The 11,689-nt window shown below is 47.4% G+C and overlaps 2 protein-coding genes across 2 annotated transcripts; one reads left to right on the forward strand and one right to left on the reverse strand.

Moving 5' to 3' along the window:
- Nucleotides 1–1,404: 1,404 nt before the first annotated feature.
- WDR77 (WD repeat domain 77) lies at nucleotides 1,405–7,261 on the reverse strand. Its single transcript, XM_065649426.1, has 10 exons — nucleotides 7,055–7,261; nucleotides 6,763–6,948; nucleotides 5,779–5,920; nucleotides 5,657–5,706; nucleotides 4,968–5,038; nucleotides 4,529–4,583; nucleotides 4,181–4,252; nucleotides 3,973–4,081; nucleotides 3,443–3,511; nucleotides 1,405–3,234 (listed from the first exon to the last, which is right to left on the reverse strand). Exons 1-10 carry the CDS (start codon nucleotides 7,206–7,208, stop codon nucleotides 3,075–3,077), a joined length of 1,068 nt encoding a protein of 355 aa, XP_065505498.1. The 5' UTR covers nucleotides 7,209–7,261; the 3' UTR covers nucleotides 1,405–3,074.
- A 74-nt stretch (nucleotides 7,262–7,335) lies between these two features.
- ATP5PB (ATP synthase peripheral stalk-membrane subunit b) lies at nucleotides 7,336–10,936 on the forward strand. The gene is made up of 7 exons (XM_065649515.1): nucleotides 7,336–7,456; nucleotides 7,549–7,591; nucleotides 8,497–8,642; nucleotides 9,128–9,291; nucleotides 9,692–9,817; nucleotides 10,027–10,206; nucleotides 10,778–10,936. The coding sequence occupies exons 1-7, from the start codon at nucleotides 7,429–7,431 to the stop codon at nucleotides 10,847–10,849; spliced, it is 759 nt and encodes a 252-aa protein (XP_065505587.1). The 5' UTR covers nucleotides 7,336–7,428; the 3' UTR covers nucleotides 10,850–10,936.
- The last annotated feature ends 753 nt before the right edge of the window (nucleotides 10,937–11,689 follow it).

Consider the following 11,689-nt stretch of genomic DNA (forward strand, 5'->3'; position numbering starts at 1 on the left):
TTTTTAGTATTGCTTAAGCTGTCTGTCTACTGTAAGACTGAGATCTTTGCATGTAAGATTAAAAGGATGAGGAAACAGCTCAAACTGGCCTTGGCAACAGCGTGAACTTGAGCTTACCTAGAGCTCGGTCCAATTTGCCAGCTGTTGATATAAACCCTGTGCTAATTGGGGTGTTTTTAGAAGCTCGATCAAGGAACTGCCCCATCCCTTGGAACAGCCCCTGCGCCCAGCTGGTTCGGCAGGCTGGCCAAGGAGCTTGTGCGGCTCAGCCTGTGCCGCCGCTATAAATAGTTCTTGGTTTGGAGCTTTTCATCAGTAAAGAAACTCGCATGCTTGTTTGCAAGTCCGAACTAGAATGTTGCACTTGAAAACGCAAGGTGAGCAATGCCAGCAGCAATATAAAAGGCAAGCCGGTCTTCATAGTGGCTTATTCTCCCCATTCCTCAAAACTATATTTATTTGCATTCTCATCTCTTTAATCCAGCTCTGGCTCCAGATCCAGGTTCTCCACAAGAGGGGAGTGTGCAATGTGTATCTTGAAACTTTTACTCTCGCCACGACAGATTTATACAAGTGTCCCCAAATTTGAATGGTGCGTAGTCCAGAGACAGCGCAAACACACCGCAATACCCAGAGAATTCTCCAATTCCTTTGCACATCACTGCAAGGTCACAAGCACCGATGTGGTACTGCCACAACGATGTGTGTTGGCGTGACTTTAACGCAGCCTTGCTAGCAATGGTACAGTCAACCAGGAGCCACACTAAGACAACACGAGTGACCTCTACATAAACTGTCGCTCTGCTGTGCTTGTCTGACAATGGTGAAAAATAACAAGTTTAAGCGATAAAAAGAAAAGAATATACTCTTTAAAGAAATACGTAAATATCTTGGGGCTGCTGCTTTGCCATTTGTCAAGCTGGCAGCTGCTGCCCTCCTGTGGCAGAACATAAAGCTTCACCCAAAGATTTGTAATTTTTTTTGTGCTGCCACACTAAGTCTTTAAGCAATTGTAAAAATAGAACTACTACATCAGTAATGACCTGTTGCCTGTATAGGCTTCACCTTAGACTATTATGCTTTTTGCCATGGACTGTTGCGTTTTACTCACAGGGTGGCAACGTGATGTGGTTTAATACTTGGCATCTGAAACTTATTTTTAACTAAGCACCATGGAAACCCTGCTTCAAGTTTTGAAAAGCTTCCTGAAAACAAGCAAGACCTACAGTCTGCCTTAGACTAGTGCTGAAGAATCATAGTAGCCAAGCGTTAAATGCTAATATGGTGCACAGTTATTTAAGAACAGTTTCAGGGACTGAAATCACAATTTCATTTTAACTGTGTGGATGATCTCAGCTGGCTCTTCATTACTACGGAAGCAGCCCAGTGAAACTTATACGCGGTTACAAATGATAACTGATTTATTTAAAAACTGTCTTCCACTTTTTCCAAGACAACTTTTTTACAAACAGCACAACACCTGTTTCAGTTTTCATACACCATCAGAGGCCCGTAACAGGTAACTTTTTTGGTTGTTCAAGGGGTACTTTTGGAGAAACTTGTCAGTTTTTATCATCATTTACCTTTTCCTTGTCATACACTGTTCTAGATCAGGAAAGTTTGCTCTGTAAACACCTGTATGACATGGAAATTTTAAAAAGCAGCAAATGAGGTTTAAAAAGAGTATGAGAAAAGTACAGAGCCTGGGAAAGCTTAATCTGCCTAAAAATTAATTGTGGGCTCTACATAATTTGCATCAACTAAAACCTATGTTTATGCAGGAATAAGCTGACTGGAAGTGGTGTAAGTTTTAGTGTTGCTATCATGCTAAAGAACCAGGAGTAGCATTCATTTCAACAGTTATTTTTTTGTTTCTTTAGTCAGGACTTGCTTTATTCTGTCTAGGAAACATCAGGACGGACCAGGCCATGTCTAGAGCAGTGGCAATGCATGCAGAGCAATGATTTTTCTTTTTTTTTCAGTTAAATATGTTAAAGGGAACAGTTTAGTTTGAAAAGTATGTGGTATATTACCAAAAAAACCCCACCGCTAAGGATCCTGGGGAGTCTGTTTTGAGGATTATAGGAATGCCTGGTCAGCTCAGGCTCCAGCACAGAAAGTCACTCATCACAAGTGCATAATGAGTCTCATTTATCACTAAGCAGACTCTGTTTATAGAAGCAGGCAAATGCAAACTGAAGTCCTTAGTCCAGTTTTTCCCTTATATAAACTTTTGTTCACAGGTCTTATCTTTAAGTTGTTTTCAGCACAGAGGAGATGAAACATGGTGTCAAATGGCCCAGCAACTGCTAATTTCTCTTGGCTTTCAGCATGTTACAGCGACAGCCCCTCAGAGCTGAGCTCAGCCGCGAGCCAACGTTGAACACCACGGATACTGGTATTTCAGGATGTGCTGGGTGGAATCACGGAGGTGTTTAATTACAGGGCTACACTGGGATCCTTATCGTACAGCACAAAAGGCTCCTCACACCGAGCACTGGGATCTGATACCCACCGATGGAGCAGAAGCGCATAAGCAGCGCTCACCACAGGATCTGCACTAGGACATACTGAAGACCAACCCTTCTGGTCTTTAAATGACAACACATCTTCCCATTCAGTTGGAAGAACTGATCTACACGGTGAAGAACTTCCCTCAAGGGTGAGGCTCTCACATCCAACTGGCAAGAGCTGGGTGTTTTTAACCTCCCCACAGAAATGTTTCCATTAATTGCATTAATTCTATGGATGGTTTTGAGAACTGAGGGAGTAAATGGAGTATTTTTTTTTAAATGATACATAATTCCCTATCTCTCCAAGTCTTCTCTGTGCCTGAAGTCAATTTTTTTCTGGGTAAAATACTGAAGTCTTATCACAGATGAAGCCAACTCCTGAGGAGAGGGTAAAGCTTGGTTTGTAACTAATTTATGCCTAACTCAAAATTACTACAGGAACCGTCTTGGTCACAAGTTTCAAGGCAGACAACAAACCATACCCGCTCCAGTTCACACACACCTTTGACTTCAGCAGAAAAAGTAAAGCCAGGAAGGAATTTGGACCGTGAGTTTATAAAACTACTCGTTTACACAGTTGACTCCAGAAGCTTCACCAGTTGGTATGGGGATAGTGTGATGTAACACCTGGTGATCCCATCCCACCGTAGTGAGCAAGGCATCGTCCAAAGGAGACCACGATAAACCTTGGACAAAGTCTCGATGAGAACGGTTTCTGAACCTGGAAAACACGAACAGTTCATTAGCCACAAAGCACGATCACTATGGGCTTGTGCAGCTCCTAACTGCTAGTTTGTTAGGATGATGCTCCCCTATTTAAGGAGCATTTTCATCTTCTGCTCAGCACCATGGATAAATAATTAACCTAATGAGAAGGCGAGAAGGCAACAAGACAAACAGCCACAATAATGAATACATTGTGTACTTACACCTCTGACAGGTCTGAGTCAAGAATGGCTACTGAACAGTCTTCACTGATTGTGGCCAGTAAGGGTGAGCTAGAAGACAGAGATGAGACCATGGTTAGAACAATTAAATACCAGAAAACTTGGGGATAAACTTGTGAAAAGCACATTTCTTAGTGAGCCTGGCCCACGTACAGTGAACTAAGAGGCATCAAATCTTACAAAAGTGTTTGCATCATCATTTAGCACATTGACAACACAGTGAAAACATCCTATTAGTCTCAAAAAGCAAGTAATCCTTCTTCAAGCAGAAGTGACTGTAATTAGAAAAATCCCCACAGTGAGTGGGTCAATAACCCTGAACACAGCAAAAGTGTTCTGGACATTCACACACTTCTTGTCAAAAGTGAGACATTGTTTCGTTTACTCTATTCTTTACTATCGCTCTTGATAAAAAGACCAAAACTAGTACTCTCACAGTTTTTACTCTAAAAACAAATAAGGCTTTCAAGTGTACGTAGTCACACATTCTATGTCAGTATATCAGACTGTACCTATGTGCAGAAAACGCGAACCCCGTGATCCTTCGGTCATGCACAGTGGAGCTGAGGGCAGAATCGGGGTTCTTTGTGTCTACTAGTGCAACTGTTCCACTTTCATTGCCTTCAAGAGAGGAAGGGAGAATGAGGCTATTAGCAAAATGGTCATGTGAAAAGGAAGACCTTGATTTGTCTGGTGAAAATCAATAAGATCACTTCTTACCCAAAGCAAAGATGTCACTCTTCTGTGGATGCCACATGACTGAGGTAGGGAGGTAATTACAGGCACTGCAAACTGTGAGTAAATACATTGGGATTAACGTAAAAAGAGTCAGTACAAAGATATTTCTACACCATCTCAGTTAGCACTGCTACTGTACTAGAAGAAATATTTAAAAGCTTGTTGTACTTCTATGATAGTGTTAGACTTCCTTAGGTTTTAACAGGCATTTCTGCCCCAATGGGCAGATCGCTAGATTTGAAGTTACACATAGTAAAGTCAAGCATAAAATAATTTATTTTTTCCAACAAAAACTTATACACAAGCAATAACTGCAAGCAAAAAACGTACCAATTCGAGTAGCTGGTTTTGGGCATCTGGTGTCCCAGAGTAAAGTTCTGTTGTCCTATAAATCCAAAGTGAACAAGAAATGTTTTACCATTTCATTGTGGTGGGGGGTAGGCATAAACTCAGATTCACTGCAGAACTGCTACCGACCCACATTCAAACCCGCACCACCTCTTCCTTTGTGTTAAAACAATGCAGCCACTAACTGCAAATTGGCTCCTTCAGTCATCCCCAGCCCTAGGAGCTCTTATGTTTTAATATAAAGCTGTAGAAATCAGCTTTGTAAGCTGCCTGGCAACTTTATCAGACTGGAACATTTAAGTAACACAGGTATGCAGCTTGTAAAACCATAGGTGGTTGCTCAGTAAGTACATTTAACTGTAAATAACTAAAGGTAAATTTCATTTTTATTGGGTAGATTTAAACAGAGAGTGAGCTTTACCTCAGCACAGGACAGGAACACAGTGTCCTTACCAGGACAGGAAGCCACACACGTCACCACATCGGAGTGAGCTACCAAAAGCACAAAGGGATAAAGAGCCTCAAAGATCGTATCCAGCTTTGCTGCATATTCCCAGGGACCTCTGAAGGCACAGCAGTATAATAAAGAATAATTTATGCCCGGATATAGCGTTAACATCTGCTCAGCAACAGGCAACTGCTTCCCACCAAACTGATGAGCTGCCAAATCCAACCAGAGGCACTGCAGGCAAGTCGCTGTGACCTGCAAAAGCTTGAAGAAGACTCTCCAGACAAGAGGTCAATTCCAAAGGGGAAAGGATCAAACGAAGTACGGCCTCTGCTGTGGCTGGAGATAGCAATGCCATATCTCCAGCGGTTGGCACCTCCAGTGAGCGGTTGCTCAAAAGACATACAAGTTGGGAGATCACAAGGTCACGTGCAGGTGGACTAAAGACTTCAGTACAGAAGAAATACTCTAAAATACACCTAGAGATGCAAGGCAAACTAAGCCATATAGCATTCATGTTAAGGGGAGAAATGAACAATAGGCAAAGAAATAAGGCTGTGCCAGAAACTCCACAGACTGGCAAATGTTAGATCGGAGCCCCAGGTGTGGTTTGGCAGACAGGAGCTCACCAGGGATGCTGTAGGACCAAGCGCGGCACTCACCTCTGTAGGAATGCAGCACCATCTGCTGCGGCAGGTCCCAAACCTTCACGCTGTGGACAAGAACCAGCACTCAGCACCAAGTGCCAGCCCCAGCGCGGGGCAGCCGGGCTGGGAACACTCACCAGAAGTCCCTGCCACCGCTGACGGCCTGGGTGCTGCCCTCCAGGACAGCCACCGCCATCACAATGTCATCGTGCTCGTATTTACAGAACTTGTTGACGATGAGGGTCTCGTTCTCCTCCAGCTCCCACAGCTCCACGGCACCTGGAGGGAAGTGAGGGGGGCACCCACCTCAGCTGGGGGGGCACCCAGCTCGGAGAGGAGACCCAGGGCGGGATCCCTGTCACTTACTGGAGTCAGGGGCCACCAGGATGCCCCTGGGGGGGGACACCCATGTCAGAGAGGGGACCGGGGGGGGATCCCTGTCACTTATTGGAGTCAGGGGCCACCAGGATGCCCCTGGGGGGGCACCCACCTCAGAGACAGGACCCGTGGGGGGGGATCCTTGTCACTTATTGGAGTCGGGGGGCACCCACTGTCAGAGAGGGGAACTAGGGGGGAATCCCTGTCACCTACTGGAGTCGGGGGCCACCAGGAGGCCCTTGGGGGGGCACCCACCTCGGAGAGAGGACTCAGGGGGGATCCCTGTCACTTACTGGACTCAGGGGCCACCAGGATGCCCCTGGGGGGGCACCCACCTCAGAGACAGGACCCGTGCAGGGGGATCCTTGTCACTTATTGGAGTCGGGGGGCACCCACTGTCAGAGAGGGGAACTAGGGGGGAATCCCTGTCACCTACTGGAGTCGGGGGCCACCAGGAGGCCCTTGGGGGGGCACTCACCTCGGAGAGAGGACTCAGGGGGGATCCCTGTCACTTACTGGACTCAGGGGCCACCAGGATGCCCCTGGGGGGGCACCCACCTCAGAGACAGGACCCGTGGGGGGGGATCCTTGTCACTTATTGGAGTCGGGGGGCACCCACTGTCGGAGAGGGGAACTAGGGGGGAATCCCTGTCACCTACTGGAGTCGGGGGCCACCAGGATGCCCCTGGGGGGGGCACCCACCTCGGAGAAAAGAGCCGGAAGGGGGGATCCCCATCACTTACCTGAGTCGGAGGCTACCAGGATGCCCCTGTCCGCCACCCAGCGCAGGTCGGCGACCCCCGCCTCGGTCTGGACGCCGGCGGTGCAGAACCCCTCGCTGGGGGCACGGCGGGGGTCGGCGAACACCCAAAGGGAACCGGTCCAGCAGCGCCCGTTCAGCCCCGAGGCGCCCAGCAGCAGGGCCCCGTCTGCGGGAGAGGAGCCGAGCGGACAAGCCCGGTGAGAGCCCGAGGGACCGGGCAGGCCGACCCCCCCACACCCCATCCCGCCCCGCTCCCTTTGCCCCCCCGCGACCTGCGCGGTAGTGCGCGCCCTCCAAGTGCCGCTCCATGCAGGCGGGCGCGTTGGGCGGGATGTTCCACTCGGGCCCGGCCGCATCCGCGTCCTCCTCCCCGCCCGCCGGGGGCTCGGGGGCCGGCGGGGGCTGCTCGGGCGGCGGCTCCTCCATGGCGGCGGGAGCGGAACGAACCGGCGTGTGTCCCCTCAACGTGCTCCCGCCGCCGCCGCCGCCTCTCGCGAGAGTTCCCGCCCCGCCGCCTCTCGCGAGAGTTCCTTCCCGCCCCGCCCCTCTCGCGAGAGCTTCTCCGCCGCCATCTTGGTGCGGGGGCGGCCCGGCGGTCACAGGGACGTAGGGCGGTCGCGCCGTTAGCGGCCCTGTCCCGTTCGACATGTTATCCCGCCTCGTTCTCCGCGCTGGTGAGTCCGGGGGCGCGTTGTCTCCGTGGGGGGGTGGGGGGGTGGCGTGGCCGAGCTCTGCACTGACGCGCTCTCTGCCCCTCTCCCCTCAGCCCCGGCCGCGCTGAGGAACTCGGCGCCTCCCGCCACCGTGGGGTGAGTACTGAGGGGGGCCTCAGGGACACACCTGCTCTTGTGTGTAAATAACGTTAATTCCGGGGCTTTGTTTTTACCCTTCTGGGGGTCCTGGGGACAGCAGGGTGACCATGAGCCAGCACTGGGCCCTTGTGGCCAGGAAGGGCAATGGGACCTGGCGGGGATTAGAAGGGGGTGGTCAGTAGGTCAGAGAGGTTCTCCTGCCCCTCTGCTCTGCCCTAGCGAGACCACATCTGGAATATTGTGTCCAGTTCTGGCCCCTCAGTTCTAGAAGGACAGGGAACTGCTGGAGAGTCCAGCGCAGCCACGAAGATGCTGAAGGGAGTGGAGCATCTCCCGTGTGAGGAAAGGCTGAGGAGCTGGGGCTCTGGAGCTGGAGGAGACTGAGGGGTGACCCCATTCATGGGGATCAATATGGAAAGGGGGAGTGTCAGGAGGATGGAGCCAGGCTCTTCTCGGTGACAGCCAGTGATAGGACATGGGGCAATGGTTGCAAACTGGAACACAGGAGGTTCTGCTTAAATATGAGAAGAAACTTGTTCCCGATGAGGGTGCCAGAGCCTGGCCCAGGCTGCCCAGGGAGGTTGTGGAGTTTCCTTCTCTGCAGACATTCCAACCCGCCTGGACACCTTCCTGTGTAACCTCATCTGGGTGTTCCTGCTCCGGCGGGGGGATTGCACTGGATGAGCTTTCGAGGTCCCTTCCAGTCCCTGACATTCTGTGATATTGTGGGCTTAGAAAGCAGTTATATTGGGAAGGAACCTCTGGAGGTTACGGAGTCCCACCCACTTCCCCACAGGAGGCGTGTCAATGAGTGTGTCTATTTCAAAGTGTGTTCCAGTCTCATCTGAGGGTTATTTTTTTTTTAAAAAAAAGATTAATGGAAGCTTTCTCGTTATTTTTAGTGTGTTGCACGTCACACGACCGCTGCACATGACTCAGCAGCGTTTGGCTCCTTTGCCACCTCTGCCTGAGAAGGGAGGAGAAGTTCGTCATGGTTTGATCCCTGAGGAGTTTTTCCAGTTTCTTTACCCTAAAACAGGAGTTACAGGTTAATATATACTTCTGTTAAAAAAAAAAAAAAGTGTGTTTAGTTATGCTAATTGACTTCTGCCCCCCACTTTCTGTCTGCCGAAAAGGTAAAATATTAGGGAAAACTATTTTTGTAAATGCAGAAGGAGATGCCAGTGCAGCACTTCCTGGCTCTATAGCTGGGCATCTGTGGTTTAAAAAAATGCCAGAAGAACATCGTGACTGTGATCTTACAGGAAGATATATCTGCCTGCCAACCCTCAAAACCTTTAAACAGAGATTTTTTGCTTATTTCCAAATGAGCAGGTCGCATGCGAGGCGTGAGGTTTATTCCCCTTTTGCTGAGTGCCCTCATGGTCCCTTCCCCTTGGTAGCATTTGGTTTCTACTTTTTCTTGTGGTAGAAGAGAACACGTCCTTATCTAGTGAGCCTTAAACCTTTTAGATGTTTGACTTGAGCCTCTTGATGCTTTGTACAAGTAATGCTGCTTTGTTTTTTCTTCAGGGCCTTACATGTTGGGAACTGGACTCCTGCTGTATCTTCTTTCTAAGGAAATCTATGTAATTAACCATGAGACGGTTGCAGCTGCTTGCATATTATCAGTCATCATTTATGGCATAAAAAAGTACGGGGCTGATGTAGCAGCTTTTGCTGACAAACTTAACGAGGTAAAAAAAACCCCAACAAACATAATCTAACTTTGTAGTAGTTAATAACTATTTTAAGTGATCTGCTTAAATATTTAATAGAGTTCCATCTCATAAAAATCTGAGTGTGGTATCTCGGAATGTTGCTTAAATTACCAATATAAGACCTAAACATAGGTTTCGTTACATAAATCTTCAAAAGTAAAACATCCGGTGTGAATGATTCTTTTTTTTAAAGTACAATTGATTGTGAACTCCAATTCTTCTGTTTTGCCATCCTTTAACCTCAGCCCTGGCGCCATCCACTTTATGCAGACAGTTCTCAAATCTCGATGCAGAATTTCACAAGTTCATTACAGGTCGCTTGTTATGCTTGTATTTTACTTCTGTGCTGAAGCACCTCTTTTACTTCTTCTTTCAGGAGAAAATGGCTAAAGCTTTAGCTGTGAAAACCGAGGCTATTAAAGGTCTTGAGACTGCCATCGAGGAGGAGAAGAAGGAGCAGTGGAGGGTCGAAGGCCGCAAGTACCTCTTCGACGCTAAGCGGGTACGCAGCTCCAGCTCTACTGCTCGCTTCTGCAGTCCCCACTACACACTCCGGGTGCCTCTTAGATTGCAAATGAGTAATAAACCATTTACCCACTGTGTGTTGCAGACAGGGCCAGTCCCACCACCTGACCCAGTGAATTTGCTCTTCTGCTGCTGTTTTTTATTCTTGCTAAACGCTAACCTTTCAATTTCATCTTCTGTGTCTAGAACAATATTGCTATGTTGCTGGAAACAAATTATCGGGAGAGATTACTGACGGTGTACAATGAAGTGAAGAAAAGGCTGGACTATCAGGTGGCCATGCAGAATTTAAAGCGTCAGAAAGAACAAGACTACATGATTCAGTGGGTGGAGAAAAATGTCATTCAGAGCATCACACCTCAACAGGTACTTGGGGTTTTTTAATCTGCTTTACAATTTAGTCTGTACAAACACGTGCCGTCCAGTGATTCTGGTTTAAACCAGAAGATGCTGGATCATCTTTGGGTGACTTCCAAATGTGGCTGCAACGTGTTCCTACTGCTGAGTAAGAGCTAACGAGCCCAGTTACTGGGTACCAGGTGCTTGCGTTGCTGGTGATTTGAGCCAGAATTGTGTGTAGTGTTTTTTCTTGCAGCATAGAGCTGAGCTTGTGATAACAGGTCAGGGAATTCACTTGTAAAATACTCTACGTGACACCATGGCAGCTTCAGACCTGCAGCTGGGCTCTAGATGGCCTTTCTTTGAAGGAATGAAGCTGAGAACAAAAAGGAAATCATGTCGCTCGCACTGCATGCACGTGCTTTAACGAGGTCATTGTTTAGATTTGAATCTCTGACTTCATGAGCCATAATTATATCCGTAACTCATTTTGTGGGTCTAAAAAGGAGTATCTGAAATGCATTAGAATGTGCATGTTCCTTGTTTAAATGCCTTTCATGAGTCTTCCATCTGAAAGTTTATTTCCTTTCTTTTGCAGCAGAAGGAGAGTATTGCAAAGTGCATTTTGGACCTGAAGGCGTTGTCGAAGACCGCACAGGCAGCGGTGTGACCGCGTCTGATTCTACCAATATGTCTTTTTACCTAGTGTTGGAAACTGTATGATTCTAAAGTGTCATTAAACAAACAAACAAACTGACTGCTCTGCTGTCTTTCACTAGCAACAGTAATTTCCTTTTTGTGTTCGAAGTAGCTGGAGTGGTCACATAAACCGCTACAGTTAATTTATAGTGGGGAATTATTTGCAACCATGTACGTGCGATTCAGTTCAGTTCCTTGTTTGGTCATGGACAAGTCCAGAGATAAGATACAGGACTTCGCAGGGAAAAATTCTGGTGCCAATAAAATGATCAGGTTTTGGTTTAGAATTCTGTGTGATAATGACCTACAGATACCTACTGTAATTGGGAACAATCACAATGAGAGCTGATCAAGTACTTGGAAGTACGTGGAAGGAATATCCTCATTTTAAAAATGAACTGAAAAAAAATACTTCCTTAACAAAGCTTCAAATAGTGAGAAAAGCATTTTGCTGCTCTGTGGAAAAGAGGGTGTAGCTGGCAGGAAACCTATCAAGAGCTGCTGGAGAACTTGGCTTCAACTGAACTCACCAGTATGAAATTTAAAAGGGTGAAATGGAGAAGTTTATTCTAGAGGGTGTGTTTTTCTGGATTTTCATAGGGGGGATAAAAACAGTTGCTTGCTGCTTTTTCTTTTTTGTGTAACAAGGAAAATAGTTTTGTATGTGTTATGATAATACACAGTATAAGCCTTTTCACTCTCATTTTATATCAAACTTCTTCCCTGAAGGATTTTGTTGTATCTCAATGTCCCAGCTGAGCAGAGCACCTCCCTGTGTGTAGTCTCATCCTTTCTGTGTTGGGAAGCAATT

This window comes from Caloenas nicobarica, chromosome 21, assembly GCF_036013445.1.
Source record: "Caloenas nicobarica isolate bCalNic1 chromosome 21, bCalNic1.hap1, whole genome shotgun sequence".
Taxonomy (NCBI): Eukaryota; Metazoa; Chordata; class Aves; order Columbiformes; family Columbidae; genus Caloenas; species Caloenas nicobarica.